This window comes from Megalops cyprinoides, chromosome 7 (genome assembly GCF_013368585.1).
Source record: "Megalops cyprinoides isolate fMegCyp1 chromosome 7, fMegCyp1.pri, whole genome shotgun sequence".
Lineage (NCBI taxonomy): Eukaryota > Metazoa > Chordata > Actinopteri > Elopiformes > Megalopidae > Megalops > Megalops cyprinoides.
The window spans coordinates 38,399,377-38,421,464 of NC_050589.1; the positions used below are offsets into that span (position 1 = coordinate 38,399,377).

The 22,088-nt window shown below is 41.2% G+C and overlaps 1 protein-coding gene across 1 annotated transcript in view; it reads left to right on the forward strand.

The window, feature by feature from the left end:
- Positions 1 to 22,088, forward strand: part of cacnb3b (calcium channel, voltage-dependent, beta 3b) — a 55,214-nt gene that overhangs the window by 20,356 nt on the left and 12,770 nt on the right. The window contains exons 3-7 of the mRNA XM_036533571.1: positions 913 to 1,032; positions 2,143 to 2,265; positions 2,783 to 2,901; positions 3,733 to 3,800; positions 4,158 to 4,177. Coding sequence (XP_036389464.1) covers positions 913 to 1,032; positions 2,143 to 2,265; positions 2,783 to 2,901; positions 3,733 to 3,800; positions 4,158 to 4,177 — 450 coding nt within the window. The remainder of the gene's footprint in view (positions 1 to 912; positions 1,033 to 2,142; positions 2,266 to 2,782; positions 2,902 to 3,732; positions 3,801 to 4,157; positions 4,178 to 22,088) is intronic.

Here is a 22,088-nt window from a genome sequence, read left to right on the forward strand (position 1 = left end):
AGAACGTGCTGGGTTTATAAGGTTAGCATGGGAAATGATTGGAGGTATTCCAGATTTGTAGCCAAGTTTGCAGGATATCAACTCATTGTATCTATCATGTGTGCATACCTCAATGGAAACATTTGTGTGTGTGTGTGTGGTGGGGGGTTAGTAAACGAATGGTAGCAAAAAGAACAAAGAGAGTACAGGAGCTGAAAAGCTTCCAGCTAGAAACCAACAACCATCTAGAGAAAAGACCAGCCATGCTTAACAGAAGACTCAGTTAAATCAGAGCTCACAGGAGGTGAATATTTGAAGACATGCTTCCAGGGACTAAATTAAACTCAGTCATGCAGTTCCTAAGCAGGGCTTAAAAAAAAGAGAGATGGAGGGAAGGGGGGTGGGGGGGGTGGGGAGGGAAGAAAGGGGCAGTGGGATGGAGAAAATGGGGGAAGGGCTGGGAAGGAGGGAGGGAGGGAGGGAGAGAGAGAGCAGGCAGAGGAGACGGAAAGGGAGGGAAACATAGAGAGACACCGGGTTAACAGACACTGACAGAGGGCTTCAGCAACATCCAGAACAACTTCTCTGTCCACTTGGATTTTCTCCAGCCCGCTACATTTGGGTGTCGATATTTGGAGTTGACAGAATCAGGGCTGTAACAAAGGGTTTAAGCAGCATTCGAACAATTACTGAAATAACATGTGCAGGACGTTCCTCATTAAAGAATGTTAGCACCATATTTTGACAAAATGACATTTTACAGATTCATGCTGCATGTTTACCATATGCTTTGAAAGGTTCTCTCAAAGAAGGAGTGTTTCACAGGAATGTTCTAGTGGGTGAGATGTCTAACCCCCCCCCCCCACCCCCCCCACCCCCCCCACCCCCCACACACACACACACACACACACACACACATACACATGGCCCCAGGGTTCAGCCGATTCCTACACCAGTAGACCCTCGGACTCCGACGTGTCTGTGGAGGAGGACCAGGAGGCGGGTCGGCGTGAGGCCGAACGCCAGGCCCAGCTGCAGCTAGAGAGAGCCAAGGTAAGATCACATTAGAGAAGATCAGAAAATCACATCAGGAAATCAGGAATATGAATTTGACTCAGCACTGAAGACGAGCATTTTTATGGTGGTGCACCAAAACCAAATGAACAATGATCTTACATCTTTGAACTTGGGGGTTAAGAACTGAAGATGTAGAACTTGGAACATTCTGTAGAAACGTATTTAGCTTCTCTCATCAGGGGTGAGCATGATTTGAAGTGATATGTGTGGTATTCATTGGTGAGGTTGGAAATAACATCTACATGGTTTTGCAACATTTTCAGTACATCATAACTGTATTTCCATGCGTGCTATTCAGCAATGCCAATGTCAACAGTGTAAATGTATTGTTTAATGTACCCATCTTGTTCATTGCTTTGGATAAGAGTGTCAAGTGCCAAGTGACAAAATGTAAATGTAGAATGATCTTACATTCAATTCATCTATGGAGAAAAACAAGCATAAAAGTGTTTGAAGCCAGTTTATTCATACTTTACAACAATGGACAGCTGCTCTGTGACAGGGTCTGTAGGGGTTTTTTTTTACAGGAACCATTACATGACAAAAACTGAACCGGGGTGATAGGCACCCTCACTTAGTCTGCCTCACAAATATTTCTTTTTCATTCGTTCACTAAACTGAGTTTATCCTTACCATTGTCTTATTGGGGTCTAGCTTTCCTCATTGCAGCATTTCCCGAACCTCTCCTGGAGTACCCCTTGTCCTGCATGTTTTAGATCTCTCCTTGCTCCAACACAGCTGATTTAAATGATCAGTTTGTTATTAAGCAGCTTCAAGAGTTCATAATGAGTTGATCATTTGAATCAGCTGTGTTGGAGAAGGGAGAGATCTAAAACATGCAGGACAAGGGGTCCTCCAGGGGAGGTTTGGGAAACGCTGCCTTATTGTATAAAGCTTGTTTAATCTGAACACCACTGTATCTGGTTATACACAGAGTCAGTGCCTGTGGTAGAATATGTGGTTTGTGATGATCTTGATGACCCAGACTGCAGGCCCACAAGTGGAGAAGAGAAATGCCAGTTCTACAGCAGCTGAAGAATAGGTCCTGTCGCATCAGCAGTCCCTCTGACCCAGTTTCCTTTGCAGACTAAACCAGTGGCATTTGCAGTGAAAACCAATGTAGGCTACTGCGGGGCACTGGATGAAGAATGTCCCGTTCAGGGGTTAGCAGTCAACTTCGAAACCAAAGACTTTCTGCACATTAAAGAGGTGGGGGATGCATCAACCCTCAATGACTCATGCTAAATTTGTTGGAGCCATCAATGACTCACTGAGCTGAACAAATTATATTGTTTTGTGTTTTGCTAGTGAGAGCACTGTTTTTTGGCACTGCATGATGGATCAACCCATTAGGTAGTCTCATACTCTTGTGACTAGTCTCACTGTGAGAATTGTACAGGGGTTAGGTGTATGAGCTGTGCCAGGTCTACCTGTCTGTATGACAGTATGGTAGCAGTGTCTGTGAGTATTACAGAAATACAAATATAGCACTGTTATTATTTATTGTCATTACCCATTTTATATCCTTATGCTTTATGTTCCTTTGATGTACTAATAGTCTTACCTACTGACAATTTAGTAAGTCACCAGATATAGCAGATACACTCAACACATTCACTGATTCACCTCTTGAGATAAGAATGTAAAGAAATTATTACAAATTATTTAAATTCTTCCAAGATAAATTCTTCCATCTCTGACTTTTTCTTATTTCTCTTTTTGTCAGAAATTTAACAATGACTGGTGGATCGGAAGGTTAGTGAAGGAGGGGGCTGATGTTGCCTTCATCCCCAGCCCCCTCCGACTGGAAGCCATAAGGCTGAAGCAGGAGCAGAAACAGCAGAGGTAAGAGTCTCCCTCTCCATCTTACTCAACCTGTCAGAACTTCAGCTTCAGATGTCTTCCTTGTGTTGTATTTCTGTCTTCCTGTCTGTCAATGAGGGTGTGTATTTGTTTTTATTTTTGCCCACATATGCTTTTGTTTTTGTTTACAGCCCCATGTGCTTCCTTGTTCCACCTCCTGTCATGTCAAGCTGCTCTTCTGCCACACCCACCACCTGAAGCCTGTCCTGCTCTCCTGTTCCCTGTTAATTCATTATTAGTCCGTGTATAAATATCCCTCTCTTTTCTTTGTTCTCTGCCAGTTTGTCTTAGTATATTAGCCTGTTTTGTTCTCACCTGTTTAAAGCTTATATCTGTACACTCATGTTTGATTTCTGCCTGTGCCCCTCTGTTCCTGTTTACCTGTTTAATCTCCTGTGAATGACCTCTGCCTGTTTTTGTGGCTCTACTGGTGTTGACTTGGACTGTTTGACTGTAACAGTTTGACAACTGTTTTGTGGCTTGTGCTGTATAATAAAATGCCTAAGTCTGGCATTCTGGTCTGCGCCTGGGTCCTTCCACCTGAAACCCTGACACGACCATCCGCTGCTCCTCTCACAACAACATTGCCCCCTGGTGGCCAAGCAAGGAAGGACCCTTTTTTGAGGGGGGATTATCAAGTTCAATGTTACCAAGGTTTTAACACTTTTACAGTGAGATATTGATTTTGTACTCAGTTTCCTTTTATGAAATTAGTTTTTTTTCCAGATCTGTCTGATTACACTTCCCTAACCACCACATCACACAACTCAGGTGGTGCCCAGGTGTAACTGTTTATACCTGTGTGTATTGCAGGAAAGTGGGAGGCAACACATCTTCAAGTCTGGGTTCTGGAGGAAGGAGGGGGGCTCCCGCCTCTGCAGGTAAGTGTATTTGGGACAAGTATGTGTCAGCTGCATCTGGGAGAAGAGTGAATCATATTTAGTCTATGGTCATAGTGACTGAGGCCTCATTTAAAAACCCAGGAATCTGTTTCATAATGATGTGGTATAAAACTGGGCTTATATTAATATCATTTAAAGCAATTACAAATATTATACAGAGTGCAGATACTCTTTTGAATTCATGAAAACTTTCTTGGTTTAAGTCTGGATAATGAGTAAAAACATTCAAAAGAAAATATACATGGCTGATGAGGGGGCAGAGGTTGCATCACAGAACAGATTGACAGATTTTTTTCTGGAGTTTTCTCTGATTTTTTATTTTTATTTTTTTTCAAGCCAAACAGAAGCAGAAGCAGGTAGGTTTGATATGCAGTCAGCTCTGTTTCAGCATGAAGTGGATGCACAGAGCTATGAATTGACGTAGTCACTCTTGCTATAGTAACAGCACTGTTTATGCCCCCCCCCCCACGACCATGAAGTTATATCCACAATTATAGACCAGATACAGTTAAGGTATTTGTGCAGAATAATGTATCTCTATTTTGAATTCCAGTTTCTTATTTTTATTTATTCAAGGAAATCGAGTATTCCCAGAAACAGTTAAGAGTATATGGACTCCTCAGTTAGTATCAGCTGCTTATGAACATGTAGTGTCTTTTGTTTCTATGTATGTGCTCGTAGTGGTTTAGTGTCTCGTCTCGTCGGTTTAGGCATAAGGATCAGGGTTTTGTGGACATGTTTTTGATTTGGTAGTTTTCTTAGTCCTTTTCTTATATTGCATTCTGTATCAAGCTTCTTTAATAGCTTTCTATTAATAGGTTTGTTTCTTGACATTTTCAATAGATGTTTTTATCATTGTACCTGAATGCAAAATTATCTGGTTGACACCTTCTTCACTGTGAGTGTATGTCATTTTTCCAGTGATTGTTGTGTGGAGTTCCCCTGCTCTGTTACGAACCCTTCTGTATGATTTTGTTTGGACTTTCTGGACTGTGTGTGTGTGTGTGTGTGTGGGGGGGGGGGGGGGGGGGGGGGGGCGGCTCTGACACACAAGTTTACAAAAAAAGCCAAGATCAGAAGAAATCCTGTTTTTAGGATTTTTTAATCCTGTTTTCAAATGAAGCAGTAAGAATTTTTTGCTTTGTCTTATGACTTATGGTGTGAATTGTATGTTTTTCCATATTGACAGTGAAAGTTTGAATAAGTTCAGCTTTTGTCACTTTGCTTTGCTGATAGTGTAGTTACAGCACAGCCTATGAAATGTGGGTGTGAAGTCAATACAGCAGACCAAAATACAGGTGAGGCTAATTGTAGTTTAGATTTCAGATTTTTCTGAATTAATATGCAGCAATGACTAGCAATGCAGTGTGCCTGAAAACAACCAGAGTATGGTGGTGTTTGTTTCTGTTCTTTTCTGGAACATAGTACTTTGGTAAACAGTGACAGTAAATTCTCTGAAATCTGTGACTATGTAATCAAATGTACTGTTGCCAAAAAGTGAGCAATAGGTGTGAAGAGTTCCCTCATAAGCAAATGACAATGTACAGACTTGAGCTACAGTAGAACTACAGGAGTTCCTGTTTTTGTTGATGACATCATGGCTGTTTCTTGTGGGATGATTAAAACTGTTCAATGGTTATTGGTCGGTAATGTAGTTATGTTTACTTTTATGTCACTGAAATCTGGCAATGTTCTAGCTCTGGCATTCTGATCCCTGAAGATATCCATATCCTTGGGCCTGAAAATGGCTTGTGTCTTTGTTAAGGGTAGGGAGGACATCCTTAATGTGACAGAAGGGCTTTGACAGGGGAATGTACAATGCATAGAGGAAACTATATGAAGACTAATTCTTTTTTGGTTTTTTGAAGTGCAACAGCTGCCTTGGTTTCTCTGTGGTATTGTGGCAATGCAGCAGCTCCTCTGCCACTTCAAATGCTTTCTTAAAATCAATGAAGCATGGGGAACATGCTGATTTATTAGGGTGTGTAGGTTCAGTTTGGTGGCTCACACACAGATGCCATAGTAAGTATTGGAATTAAATTTATCTCTTTATATATTTATATTGTGGATGAAGCAGCCATCTGAACAAGCTGAACAAATTAAGTAAGGCCCTCTGCAGCTCAGGAGTATTGTGTTTAAGGCTTAAATGCAAAAATGTCACCCTGACAGCATCAGCTTATTGGAGGTCCTTAGAAAATTGTCTTTATAAAGGATTCAAATTTTTTTTCCAAATTTTGCTATTTATTATGACTTGCTCTTGGGTTTGTTTTGTAGTCTTTCCTACAAGTGAGTTTGGTTAATGGAGTCCTCAATTTCTGTAAGAGTTTTGTTGTAATGCTCTGTTTTTTTCTGCTTAATGGTTTCTTATATTCTATTAGTGTTTCACAGTATTTTCTTAAATTGATATCTTGTGGCTTATGATGTTTTTCATTAGATAAATGTCTGAGTTTTTCCCTTATGTTTCTGCATTCTTTATTAAACTATTTTTCTTTTATGTTTGATGTTAACTTTGTAAAGATTTGATTTAGATGCTGCTTTATAGTAATTACAGTAATGGATTTCAAAAATTTGAGTAACTGCTAGGTTTACACCAACTGGGTCTGGCTGGAACTGTGTTAAGAGGAATGTGCTAATAAGGTTAGTAATCTCTGCAGTATGAATTGCATTGGTAAATTCAACCACACTGTTAGGAGCCCATTTGTATGTTTGTTTTAGTTTCATTAACCTGCAGGGCTCTGTCTGTTTGATCTTTGTTAATCCAGTTCTTTTTAAGAATACATTTATTTGGCAGTGGTCTGATAAAGGTGTACAGTTCTGGTCAACATTATTGGTATGTACATCATGTACAATATCTTGAGAAATAATTGGAAATGCACCAACTTTGTGTCATCAGAATATTTTATAAGGATGCCCAAAGTAATTCATCAAAAAAGATGCCTTTTCAACTTAAATGTAGTGATTTCACAAAATAAACATAAAATGTGACCTGACAGCATAAAAGGCACCTTTCCCTAATATTTGGTTACATAACCCTTGGCAGCAATGACAGCCTCTAAACGTTTCTTGTAGACATCTATAAGCTTCCTGCACCTGTCTACTGGTAGTTTCTCCCACTCTTCAATTGCCATTTGTTCAACCGCTTAAATGTCTGCAGGATTCCTTTTCCCAATAGCTTTCAGATCTTTCCAAAGATTTTCAATCGGACTGAGATCAGGACTCATTGCTGGCCAGTTTAAAATTTTTTTTTCCTTTTCAACCATTCTTTTGTGCTTTTGGGTCATTGTCCTGTTGGAGGACCCATGATCTTTGACCCATACCTAGTTTTCTGACACTAGGTAGCACATTTTGCTCTAAAATGCTAATTATCTGATTTCATAGTTCCTTTAACACATTCAAGGCCTCCAGTACCAGAGGCAGCAAAGCAGCCCCACAACATTACAGATCCTCCACCATATTTAACAGTAGGTAGGGTGTTCTTTTCCTTGTAAGCTTCATTTTGTCACCTATAAACAAATCGCTGATCTGCATTTCCAAAGAGCTCTACTTTGGCTTCATCTGCCCATAGAACATTTTCCCAGAAGGACTGTGGTTTGTCTAGGTACATCTTGGCAAAGATCAGTCTTGCCTTTTTATCTTTTTCTTTCAGCAGTGGGGTCCTCCTTGGCCTTTGCCCATAAAGCTCTTCTCGGTTTAGTGTGCAGCATATGATACAGGTTGAAACCATCACTCCAAATTGCTCCAGGTCAGCCTTAAGCTCTGGATGTTTTATGTGGTGGTTTTTTCACAGTTCACACCAACTTCCAAAGACTCTTTCCAACTCATCCTGGGAGGTTCTTGACAGTTCCATGCATAGTAAGCTTCTTAATAACATTGCGAACTGTTTAAACAGGGATGCCAAGGTTTTTTGAGATAGCCTTGTACCCTTTAGAATTCTTGTGTTTGGTGACAATAGCTGCAACTCTCTGATAAGAGAGAATCTCTTCTCTGTGTCAGTAAAGAGGAAATATGACAGAAGGATTTCGAAGACCCAATCCATTAGTGTTTGATGGCAATATTGCTGAAAACTGGTGTGTATTTGAACAAGAATATGACTTATTCATAATGCTCAAAAATGCTCAAACTCGGGCATTCATTCTCAACTCAGCCAGCTCTGAAGCCATCGCGCATTTGTGTATGCAGGGGAAGGACAGCAAAGCCACTTTGTTACTGCTGCTGAATCTAGAGAAAATCTGGAATGTTTGAAACGAAAATTCCGCGAACTGTGCAACCCACAAACATAACATCCACAAGCCTGTCACACTCACCTGTGGCGCTTCCAATTTTGGACTCAGCGCAGCATGCCTACAAGACAATGCTCCCGTGGTGGATGCCTCACAGACATTGACATAGACAGAAATGCGCTACGCGCAAATTGAAAAAGAACTTCTTGCAGTAGTGTTTGCATGTGCTAAATTCAATGACTACCTCTATGGAAAACCAATCCACATCGAAACGGACCACCAGCCATTAGTCACAATACTCAATAAGCCCATACACAAAACACCGGTGTGTCTACAACGCGTGATGCTGAAACTGCAGAAGTGCAACTTCAGACTTCAGAAACTGTGCTATGACAAATCCAGTAAACCCCTTCGACCACTGTCACAAGGAGAAGTGGTTAGACTACAAATGCCTCATGGATACAACAGAATGGGAACCATCAAAGGAATCTGCAAGGAACCCAGATCCTATGTTGTCGAATCAGAAGGTCAGGAATACAGACAGACCCACAGACACATCTTACCTGTCCAAGAACCACCACAACAGTACAGCAAGTCCAACCCAATAGATCACCATCAGTCACCCCATCAAATCAGGTTTATCCCATGCTCCCCATCCTGTCTCACTGCTGGACAAATCTTTTCTAAGCCTGACACTAGGGGTGGACGGTATAAACGGTATAGAAAGTACACCAGTATGAATTTGCCCTACGGTCGTGCTGACTGGTAGAGCCCTCATAGATCTAGATTTAACTTCATCAAAAAGACACAATACTAAGCTTTATCTACAAACACAAATCTTTGCTGACCTGACAGCAATTAATTTTCTGAATTTTTCTGAAGCATTAACCCTTTCGCACGTGACTTATTTTTATGCTGTGTAGCGCGTGTTACGTTCTTTAAGTTTTCATTAGCATTATTAAGCTATCAAAGCAAATATTTGCTACAGTTTTTCCAATCTCGTGTTGTAATCACACCGGTTTTAGCATACGCACCAGTGTACGCATGAAAGGGTTAAAATATTGTTGTCCGGGACACTGTGAGCACGGTGGCTGTATAGCCTACAGGACACCGTGAGTTTGCGCTACTGTCAGAAGCGCACCCATTCTCTATCTCACACACACACACACACACACAAAGCAGTAGCCTAACCTGACAAAATGTAGCCTGCATACAACGACGTGACAAAACCCTTCAAAACCCCCATGTCCCACTATAATGGCCACCCATTAAAAGTCTATCTGCATGTTATTTTCTTTTAATAATAACACGTTATTCTCTTTCCATTACTCTTGAGTTATGTATACATTGTGTGTGTTAACAGTTGATTGACATTGTATAATGAAGACGGATAGGACGTCCTCACAGGCCAAGTGCTAGGGATGAGGGGAAATTAGTGTGTGCATGCAGGTGAACACTATTCGGGCGTTCACTATTCACAGGTGAATGCATTCGGGCTCATCTAATTGCAAACTGTCACGATTTTTAGCTGCTGGAATAAACTTTCCTTGTGGATTATTCCCGGTCGGAAGATGTGGGCAGTTGTAAAAGGATTGCTTTCTTCTCGTTCGTCGGAGTGGTGAGATTGCAGTTTGCTCCTTTTTGAACCGCGGCTTCTCGCTTCTTCTTCGTCACAAACTTTGACAATTAACTTTTTTCGTATTTGAACTATTTTTATTGCTTGCTAGACATTAAGACCCTTGTGATTTCGGGGTTTTGGGGTATTTTGTCACGTTTATAAATGTAGCCTATATTTTGGTGTTAATCTAACATCGGTTTATGTGTAGACTAAAGTTGAATGTGCGCACGTCCGCCGAGACGTGATTAATTGATTAACCACTTCAATACACTGTGGGGCTATATTATCGTCTCCGATTGTTTCGATATGCCTATACAAATCAGCTACCTATCACCTGGTAGCGATTCCTAAATCCCGTGACACCCCCCTCCCCTTGCTTTTTTCCCCCTTGGGATCTACACTGATCTCATACATGCCGCTTTGGAATCCAGTTGACGGAAATTCGTCGTAGCGAGGGAGAACTTTAATCCCTGAGTAAGTTTATTTTCACTTTGTGCAGCTTGATTTTATTGCGTTTCATGAAAAAGTGTTTTTCAGAGATGGGAGTTACTTGAGAAAAGGTTTCGTATTTTTTTCTATTTATTGCAGTTTTGCACAATAAATGTTCTTAAAATACCTTAAATGCCATACCAGTGCTTTACCCGTTCAGAAGCATTTATATTGAAATTTTGAGTGAATATACTGTGATATATACTGTTACCGTCCGTGCTTCAAATTATACCGCGTTATAAATTTTCATACCGCCCAGCCCTATCTGACGCAACACAAAAAACCATTCTACCTCTGAGTGAATCTGAAGCAAGTCCTTATGTGACACAGTCAGGTAGAATCTCAAAGTCAAATCCAAAGTATGTGCAGTAAGCAGTACAAGGACTGTTTGTTTTTTTTGAAGTGTTTTTGAGTTGCCTTTTCACACGTTGATGCATATTGAGTTAACAGTAATAATTATGAATGAATGAATATACCGTGATATATACCGTTGCAGTCCGTGCTTCAAATTATACCATGATATAAATTTTAGGCCATACCGCCCAGCCCTATAAATGTCATTTATCATCACCTTTCTTGTCTGGGGGTGGCGTTGGGGGCAAGGTGAGACTGAACTAGTCAGTGATGTGATGACAAAATTTCCTTTTCCCATTTCCATCACATTGCATCATTTTACATCAGATCAGGTAGCATTTGCTCTGAGTATGTATTTTTTCTAATGATTACGTTTGAAAGTTATTAAAAATATGAGATTATGTCAGGTGTATCTTGCTACGTAGCGCATAAATCAAGGGTATCAATGAATTTCTCAAACAAAGCCATGCAGGCTACCTGGCTAACAATATCTGTGTGTGGTATTGAGAATCAAATCTTTAGGTTTCCAATTGCACTAACTTATTTGTAAAGTCATGGAATGTGCACATAATCCTTAGCTAGCCAATTTATGTGGATGATTATGTGTACAAATATGGGTACATTATTAATTAGTAAACATAGCTAGCTAGGTAATTATTTATCAGTCAATATTTAAGGGTAAATTTTCTAATTACCTTGGTTAGAAAACATGCTAATTAGTAACAAATGTGCCAGCTTTAGCCAGAGTAAATTTTGTCATTAAAATGGATCTTTATGCTGAAAAGAAATGCCTTTTGCTACTATTTACCGGTAAAATATAAAACTTTTGAGACCTTGTGATTCAAAGACAACATTATGCTAACTAATCATTACAACAATGTGGGCCAATGACAATAGCTGTTAATTAATAATTACAACAAATAATCTCAGTCTCAGGACTGAGAACCTGAAGAACCTAAGAAAAGGGTCAACATAATAGGAAGGTTAAGGAAGAATCATGTGCAAAATTCCAAGTAGTAGTAATTATCATTCACTGATGAAGGAGAAAAAGGAGAGAAAAAGGCCACTTTTTGGACAAAAGAACCAAATCGTGAGAAAGAGGTATAAATAAGAGGGAGGTAGACTTCTTTTTTACATTTTTTTCATGCTAGCTAGCTAATATTTCCAGCCAAGAGGCTACCTAAATCCCAGCACTGTGCAGACATTCTGACAGTTGAAAGTGGATACATTTATCTCAAAGGAACAAAAGGGGTGGGGCTTCAGTAATCTTGAAATCAGATATTGTGATGATGTCACCAGTGACACTGGGGGGAAAAGTGCAAGACCTGGCTACTGAAAGAATTCCCAGAGATTTCTGAGGTCAGACTTCATTCAGCTGAATCACAGAGAAATCAAAGCAGACCTGCTCTTCTGAACAGAACATCCAACTACCTGGCACACAGCCATCCGCATAGCCAATAAAGACCTGAAAATGGCTGGTATTAAAACAATAAGACAGTTATATCTCAATACATCAAAAATTCACCAAAATTCAAAATAAACTTCTATAATAATGGCACAAAAGCAAGGCTAGAGCAGTTTGAAAAAGATTTTTAAAATGTAAAAAAATTCTGTAAAATTTAGATTTAGATTTTATGATGAGCATTTGTATGATGAACTAAAGAGGAAAACTTGTGAGCAAATTTTGGTTTGGACCTTCCGTAGGCTGCAATAGAATAGAATGCACAGGGTCAGACAGCAGTGCCTGTATGATGAACATTTGTATGTATATATATATATATATATATATATATATATATAATATATACACAAACTGATTCATGTCCAGATTTTTTGTGATAGTTTTCTCGTATTCCAAAATGACTAAATCTCTTTTCCCTGAATGCAGCATTGATCTGTGGAGAGGGGTGAGAGGGCAGGACAAGGTAGAAAAAGAGATTTCACATCCAGCTGATGACACACCGATGATGAGTGCTGTGACATACAGCCTATGCAACATGGGGAAGGCCTCTTTGTACTCCTGAATGCATTTGCATACTGTAGAAAGGTCTGCATCAGTTGGGTAGTTTATTCTTTCGCCACAGCAATTTCATTGTGCAAGCTCATACTATTTTGCTCTATGCCTGCAAGCACCTGAAGTGGCTTCAGGAGAGAGTGGTAAAGAAAAGGTGCAGATTTTGTCTCCATCTCCATCAAGAATGCTAAACATAGCTCTTTATCAGGGTTCAGGCAGGGACTCAGGCGCAGACAGCGAAACAGTGCACAAAGCGCATTGTTTATTAAGCCAAATTGAGAATCCAAAAACGTGGTCAAGAAAACAGGCAAAAGATCAGCAAAACAGGCAGGCAGGTAGAACAGGAAAAACATCTTGTAGTGACACAGATGAACTGAGACGAACTAGCGACGAGACATGAAACAAAAGGGGGAATATATAGGGCAAGGCTGATGGCGAGATGGGATTCAGGTGTGCAGGTAGGCAGGTGGAGGCAGTCAGGTGACCAGGTAGGTGGAGAACAGGGCAGGGCTGGAACACAGGGATAAACAAAAGCACATGGACAAGGAAAGCAAAAACAAACCCGGCTAAGAAGCCGCAGTCCTGACACTCTTTTAAAAGAGCTGATTTGGAGTGCTAGTTTGGCCATAAGAGTCACCTTGCCCAATAGTTGACAACACTATTTTCACGCTGTGAGTGCACTGTCCTCACAGCGTGAGGTATTTCCACATTGAGAGAAATGCTCCTCCCAAAACGAGTCACATCGCATCTCCTTCAGTGTCCCCAGTGAAGTGGTCACTACCTCCCCTGCAGTGCACAAGTCCACTGTTTGTGACTGCAGAAATGAATTGGCTGGCTTCAGCGCACCAAGCACATGGAGGAGAAATTTGCCAATGTCAAAGAAGTTCTGTCTGTTTAACTGTGTCAAAAGACCACACACCTCTGTACTGAGATCAAAAGGAGCACTGTCATCCTCAGACTAAAGACTCATAATGCTTTCCTCATTGTCAACAATGGACTTGGTGACATCATGATGGCTGGTCCAGCAAATCTCTAGTAGCCTTTTGAGTGTGGGAGTATTGTGCCTGTGTGCAACATAGTATCTGTGACAGAATGTATTCAATGAATTGCACCATTCAAAGAACTTCTCTGCAAGAGGTTCTGATTGCCTCACATGTACCACTGCCAAGTGGAGTTGGTGGTTGTAGCAGTGCACATACAGAATGTCCTTGCCTACTTTTTGTTGCAGCAAAGTCTGCACACTGCCCCTCACCCCAGACATCACTGAAGCCCCATCATAACACAGACACTAAACTGTCAGCATTGTATCCCAGGTCAGAGAGGGTGTTTTCAATACTTGCTCCCTTTCAGCCCTCAAAACGAACTCCGAGCGATTAGTCAGCATTTTTTGCACATATGTGAACACTCCAAACACACTCAGACCCCTCTGAAGCGAACCAAACTGAGACCACCTCAAGAGCCTTCAAGTCTGCGTTGCGGTTCGCTTAACCTGTGCATTGTGAACACAAAGCGCTCCAGGTTTGCTTCACCTTTTGCCATTGTATTTTAGCCCTTTAGGCTTACCATAGACAGATCACATGCTTTTGCACTGGGACACTCGAAAAAACAAACAGACGGAGGTCTGAGCACTCCAGAGGAACTATAGTGTGAACAGCAAGAGGACTGAGGCCCCATCAGAGCTGAAGTGGACCAGAAAGAGAACTGAGTCCTCTTTCAAGTGAACTCACAATGTGAACACAAAAAGAACCGAGTCCCTTTTCTGTTGGTCCACTTTTTGGTCCACTTTAAGAGGACTGAGTTTGGTTCGTTTAAAAAGGACTATAGATGTGAAAACGCCCAGAGATGAGAGAGAATTTGGTTGCACACATATTCAGCATCAAGCTGAACCAAGTCAATCAAACCAATTAAATGTTCTTCTGGGATGGAGTTGCGGACAAATATTAATATTATTAAGTTCTCAATGTTACAGCAATCCCTGGTGTCATCACTTTTAATGCAAAGTCCAGGAGAGTCAGCTTCCTCATATTTGGCCCTGATATCTTTTAAAATCATTTTGGCAAGGGTTTCAATTATTTCGTTTTGAATGACATTTGATGTGTATTTAGCATTTTCAGGGATGCATTTAGCAATTTCTGTGAGTTTGGGATCTTTTTGAATGGTGTAATCAAACAGCCTAATTAAAAGACCTGCCTCATCCCCATCCCCCTGACAATGCCCACTTACTCACTTAGCTCACTTACACTGAGAAACTGAATGACTTTGCCCATGCTTTTAACATAGTACCTGTTCTCTTCTGTCTGGGTTTGACCCAATAGCTGCATGATACTTTCACATGTCTCTGAGCGATGCTGGTATTCCTGCCATGCAGACATTGCTCTAATGTGAGGAATACACATACAGGCATGTATAGGGAAACCACCGTCTCATTCAAGTGCTCTCTTCTGATTAGTGCATCCACGTTTCGTATATATGTCCTCTCATTCAGAATTGGAAACCCCAAATTTGCGACAGGGAAAGCAAAAGCAGGCATCACGTGGGACAGAATATTCTAGCCATGGTCGAGACTGGTACCAGCCTGCACTAAAGCTTCTCACAGTTTGTCCAAATGGGCACTTGGGATAACTAGGCTGGGATGGGCTATCCATATTTAAGTCAGGAGCGGACACGGCAGAGCTGGAGGATGGTGTGTCTGGATTTTGTAGAGGACGGACGTTTGCTGCCCCCAACACCGAGGCAGTAATGCTTTGGTAGATGTGCTGGGCTCGACAGTGGAGGCAGCATGCACTGGGGTTGAGGGTGCCTGTTTTTTAATGAGCCACCTATCCATGCTGGAAGATTACCTAGCTAGCTAAATAAAACTAATAATGTAATCCTTCTGTAAAATTATTTTATACCCAACAAGTCAACTCCAGTGACTAGCAGCAATTCAGCTATAGCTAGCCTGGAGCTAGCTAGCCAGCTGGCTAATAACTAAACCAATGGCCACCAAGTGAGCCGGTAACTTAATAGAAACATGCAGCTTGCAAAACATGATAATGTAAAGGAGGAGCACTGACCTAGGACACCCACACCTTCAACATAGCCAATAGGAAAGGCGTGCATTTTTTTTGATGACCAATGACAAAATTACAGAAAACTATGAACGCTCGAAAAATAGCTATAACGGTGATTTTTTTCAGAGTTTTCATTGGATGGGTACGCCCACCCCTGCCCATCCGTTGACGTGCCCCTGGAGAAACAGTGTCCGAGTCAGTTAGAAAGGTAGTGGAAAAGGCACAAAGAATTCCCCAGACCGAACATCACAGTCTCCACCCTAGTGCCAAGGAAAGGCTACCTCTGGCACTGGAAAATGATAAAAAAATAAACAGGAAAATACCAAAAGACTGTGCCTTTATGACTAATGTCAACATCATCCACCACCCCACTGTAACTCGCACGCACCTCTACGACCACATACACCTTGACCAGGAGGAAGTCCTGACATTTGCAGGGGACCTAAAGGATGCAGCACTTGAGCCTCCTGCACCCACCACTCCAGCAGAGACCCGCCACAGCATCAGCAGGGATGACAAGACACTCGTCACCCATAAGTCACCCATCCAGTGGGGCCCAGCCCACAAAAGCTGTCCATCAGGCCCTAGCCCAGCAGAATCCCACCCAGCGGACCCCTGCCCCTGAGAGCTGGGCCCAGTGGTGTTCAGCCCATGCTAAATGCAGAGATAGTCTCCAGCCAAAAGCACTCAGCTCACTCTGATCATGATCACTCTTATCGTGACAAAACAAAAGGTTGTTTCCTCTTATTATTTATAATGTTTATCAGAGATCAGAAGTGCCATGCCAGCATGCATCTTGTGGCAACTGATTTAAGCTGAAAATATCAGGAGTACCCAATATTGATCAACGCATCAGACTGTACTTCAGTCAAGGTCTAACACAGGCAGAAATTGCATTGTGTCTTTCTGTTAGAGATAACATTGAGATCAGTCCTCAATAATTAAAGGAGAAGACCCTCATCAATTAAGGAGAAGGCCAGCTGCAACTTCAGAGGCGAGCGCACTTCAGTGATCAGGTGTGATCAAATGAACCAGACACTCATTTTTGAGTTCTCCATAATTATCCTGTGATCTCGAGAAAACAGAAGTTGTTTTCTCGTGATAAATTGTCGTTATCTCGAGAAATCAGCCTTTTGTTTTCTCAAGATAACAAAATAATTAACTCATGATCTCGAGAGAACAGCATTAAAAAAAATAATCGCAAGCACGGCCATTCTTGGCTTCCGTAGATAAGCACTATGAGGGTTATGGTATTAATAGTGAATAGTAAAACTATCTAAGTTTTTTTAAAAATATTCTTTGTTATGAAAGTAAAATATTGATTGTTCCCATTTTTATTGTACAGTACTGTAGTTAAATGGTTTTTTGATGAGGTGAATTACAATCTCCTGGAGTATGCAAGGTTTATACTAGAGATACTAGTGATCTTCACAGTCCCTCAGGCTACAGAGAAATTCTCCCATCCTTTACGAACTAGAATGTGTTGAATGATAAGCGGCAGGCGGGGTTTAGTTTAAGGTTCTTTACTAAATGAACTTAGCCACGACATAGGCTACATACACACAGGTAGGCTAACGGCTGTCTAACATCAAGTGGACTGGTGGCTTCTGCAGGTGAACAACATACATCTACGCAAGCATCTACTACATCCCCTTTCTTTAGCTGGCTTGGCATTTTCTTTCTTGGGAATAAATATAACATATTTATTATAAATATGTTATATTTAAATATAACATACTTACTAGGACATATACTAGGACATATTTCACATAGTACAGAGGTATTTTAAGAACATTTATTGTGCAAAACTGCAATAATAAATAGAAAAAAATACAAAACCTTTTCTCAGGTAACTCCCATCTCTGAAAAACACTTTTTCATGAAATACAATAAACTCAAGCTGCACAAAGTGAAAATAAAAACTGACTCAGGGATTAAAGTTTATGTATTTATTTACATTTATACAGTAACTGGGCAGATACTTCATGCCCTTTGTCTCTCAGGCTGTGGCACTTGGATATGTATCCTGCTGCTAAAGGTGCAGTATTTCCCTCTCTCAGAACAATCTGTAATTTGTCTTCATCTTTCCATGTGGGGAGGTGCAATTAAAATCACTTAATGTATTTGTCTTTAATCATTTGCAAATTACAGTGCAGGAGAGTGCATTTCTTCCTCACCTGTCTCAGTGTCCACATAGTCTTTCTTCTTTTGGTAGCCATGACTGTCTGTCTCTACCTTTTTCAATTGCTAGGATTTGGTCACTGAGCCTGTACTTGGTCAGGATCAGTCTCTGCTTTGTATCTCTGACAACAAAGAAATACTATGAAGAACAGTACACCATTCACTGAAATACATTGCTTTATCATTGCAGTGTTTGGGTAATTCCCATTTAATATGTTTACCTTAGATTACTTAAAAAATACCTAATTAAAATGAGCCAATTACTTCATTAGCTAAACAATATGGCATTCCTTTTTATTGTATTTTGACTTCTCAGTTTTACATATTGTTGAAATATTCAATTTTTCCTTAAAGTATTTTCAAAACAGTTCAGTATTATGGAGAAAAGTACATTAAACAAGATTCATATAAGCTTTTGTCTAAAAATGCTGATCTCTCTGTTTCCTGCATCCTCACATCCTCAGTGACTGAAATTGATATCTGGTCACCATATTAAGGACTATCTATGTAGGAGTTACATGAGTTCCCAGATTCTTTCCTCTGGTCATGCACGCAGAAATGCATGCTCATATTGAAGAGTTTTTCAAGGATTTCTGACATATGCCTCCCCACAAGTCACATTCCGTGCATTCTTTGCTTAAAACACATCTGTACTGAAGAGGGAATTCCTGCTAAACCTCCATGTCCCTCGCTTCTTTGATGCCTCCCTCCTTTCTCCTCAAGAGACTCAAGGACTTAATGGAATGACCCATAATCATGTACTGAAGAAACTTGAAGAACTGATTGAATCCATAGTGAATTGATGAACTATGTCAGACTCACATGGTCTCAGGCTGTAGGCACTGAATGAATGTGTGCATTATGTAATTAATCGCTCAGTGTTTCTGGGCATTTATGTCCAGTGATTGTAAAGTTCAGTGTTCTATATCTTACCTAGGAAGCAAATGTAAGTTTACCTTCCACTCATAGTTATTTTTGATTTTGCACTTTTGTCCAGCTACTCTGCATGTTTTGTAAGCAAGTGTACTCTATTACTGCTGGGTGAGCTGACTCACCTTGGTCTTGACAGCAGCCTCAACCTTCTTGTACTTTTCTTTAAGATCCTTGGCCCTGTGGTCATAACCTACTGTCTTCACCCTTGGCCTGACAATAATTGCAGATTCTTGATCTGGCTCCTCCAAGCATATTATGGCTTCATTACCATTCTCAATCTTCACAGAGGCAAAAAAAAAATTTATTTGATGGTGTAATACTCTGATAAATATCAGTTGTATTTATTTTGTTTTCTCCTCTCCTGGGAATAATTTAAAGATAGAATGCCAGTTGTTACGGCGAAGTTAAAATTTATAAATAGTGTTGAGATAAATAGGATATTAAAATGGATAAATAATTTTTGTTTAAAATGTGTGACTTTAAAATATACAATGTCATGGGTTCTGAATGCTTTTGAGAAAAAAAACAGAAAAAGTATTTTTTTATTTCGTACGAGAGTTCATGACCTTGGAGTGAGAGTTTCCGGAAAGAAGCGGGGGGGACGAAAAAGTTAATGGCGCGGAGCAGATAGCAGGGAACGGGGGAACAGTTGTACCACGTATGGAGAGTGTGCGAGGCAGGCTCCCCACGGCAGTCACGCGTTTGTGTTGGTGAACGCGAGGCGAGTTCGGCTAGGTGGCTGGCCGGAGCTGAGCTGACGGTGCGGTCATTGCTGTGAGAAGACATCACCTGCACGGACGGGAGGAGTTTCGCCGGGTCGACGGAGATAGCTGCTGCCAAGGGAGACGGAGGACCGACGCTGCTAGCAGGTGCCGAGGGGTACAGAGGGCTGTCGCTGCGAGTTGCTGCGGGCGGAGACGGTTGCTGCCGTGACGAGGGAGCGATTCATTCATTCGCTCTCCGCGGTCTGGTCCTGCTGATTTCACCGATACACGGAGGTATTGTTATCCAAGGTTTCCCTCATGAGCTCCAACTAAAGCGCGCCAACGAAACAAAATAAGAGTGCACTCAAAACTAGACAGTTTGGGACAAAAAGACAAACTATCATTATTCGTGTTTCTGTTTGTATTTTTTTCTTTTCCTATAAAAAGGCTTGAATGTGTTTCTACTGTTCATTTTAATGTACAATTTAAAGCCTGAGATCCTGTGTTGATATTATTGGACTGCGTTTCATAACATTGTTGATTCTGTATTATATGAGTGCTTATAGGTCCAAGTGTATTACCCACCGTCTCCACACATTTATTAATGAGAGTGAGAATCATACATTACCTTAGGCAGTTATTCACTAATTTGAAATGTCTCTTTTACCATAAGATATTGAAGAAGGGTTAAGGCTTCATCTTACAGCATAAGGTGGGTTTTAATACACGAGCCGGTGGTAAAAGGGTTACATTTTTGGGGGCTCGTCCGGGATTTAATTTTGTTATGACTGACCTGTTTTTTTCTTTATCTGAAAAGTTGAGGCTGCTGATGTAATTACCTTTATTGCTAATAGAAAAATTACGTGTAGCTATATTTACTGTGAAGTTCTCTCTTTTACTGTTTGAGCTAAGAAAAATGGAAGCAGTTGAAATTGAAGCCTGGTGTAAAAAGAAACAGTTAGCTTGTGAAAATGCAGTTGTTTTGAGTGAGGTTGACCCAGATGTTACAGATGCAGTTCTGCTAACAGCTGTGAGTCAGGTTAAAGCATTTGGGAAACTTGAGATAGTTGATCGCTGTCTTGATGTAGCTTCTAAAACACAGTTCATACTGATTAAGACTTCTAATGATCTGACTAATCAAACCCTACCTGACCTTGTTGGACTTCCTGGGGAGGCTGGTCCGTGGCCTGCTCATGTGCTCACTGCTCCTGCAGACAGCGAAGGATTTCAAGCTAAACTAATGTCATTTCTGAAGAATGAGGGTAAAACTCTCACTGATGTCCATGGCCTACTCAACCCTTCACCCCTAGACATGAACACTGCACTAATACACGCGATCAGCTCCCTAGTGGATAAATGTCACACCACATCTGTTGATTCCCAGAGTTATTGTAAGCTTCGCATGTTCTCTGGTGTGAAACCTATGCCCAATGGGGAGGAAGAGTATGATGCCTGGGCAGAGCAAACAGCGCATTTGCTAGAAGAGTGGCAGTGCAGTGACAACACAAAAAAACAGAGGGTAGTGGAGAGCCTGAGAGGTCCAGCTGCTGACATTGTGAGATTCCTGAGAGTGCAGAAGCCCACTGCAACTTCATATGACTACATGCAAGCTTTGGAGACAGCTTTCGGAACAGTTGAGAGTACATCTGATCTCCTGGTGAAGTTTAGACACACATATCAAAATGTTGGTGAAAGAATGTCTGCTTACCTGTTGAGATTGGACAAGCTGCTGCACTGTATTTTCAGGAAAGGAGGTGTGGCACTGTCCGACATGAATCGATTACGGATTGAGCAGGTTGTTAGAGGGGCTCTGCAACAAGACATGATTGCTCTCCGCCTCCGTATGACACATAAGCTGCGAGAACCTCTTTCTTTCAGTGAGTTGCTAAAAGAGGTGAAGGAGGAGGAAGATATGCTCCAAAGCAGAAACGATGTCAAGAACCCAGTAATGTCACAGTCTGTAGCTCCTGTTTTCGAGCCTGCACCTGAAACAGAAGTTGATGCTGAAGTAGTACAGCTGAGAAAAGAGATCAGTGTCATGAAAGCTGAAATGATTAGCCTGAAAGCTGCTACAGTTGCAATACAACCAGACCCCCAAAGTCCACAACTTGGAGTCCCTGCCAAGACCAAATACAAAAAAAATGCTACCCCACCAAGGTCTGGATATCAAGAAGATAAACCTGGGATATTTTGTTATAGATGTGGGGAGGATGGACACTTCAAGAGAGAATGTGAGGGGGAAGAAAATCTACTCAAAGTCAATAAGCGCCTCATTAAACTGACGAAGAGATTGGGAAACTACGGGGGGGTCTAGTAGGGGAACGGCCTGGCACCCCGGTGGTTGTAACACGTTCCACAAAGTGCAGAAACTCAGATAGAAAAGTGGAGGACACTATACCTGAAGGCTTAGTGGGCCCTAGCTCTGTCGTGTCCGTACAGATTGAGGGCGTCTACTCCAAAGCCATACTCGATTCTGGTTCTCAAGTAACTTTGCTGTACAGATCCTTTTACGACAGATATTTGACACACCTGCCATTGACATCTATAAGCACTTTGCAGATATGGGGTCTTAGTCCTGCTGACTACCCTTATGATGGCTATTTGTCACTTAGGCTGGAGTTTTTGGAAGCTGACGTAGGAGTGAGTGAGACCATTGATGCACTTGTGTTGGTATGTCCCGACCCAGTTGTAAGGGGTGAGG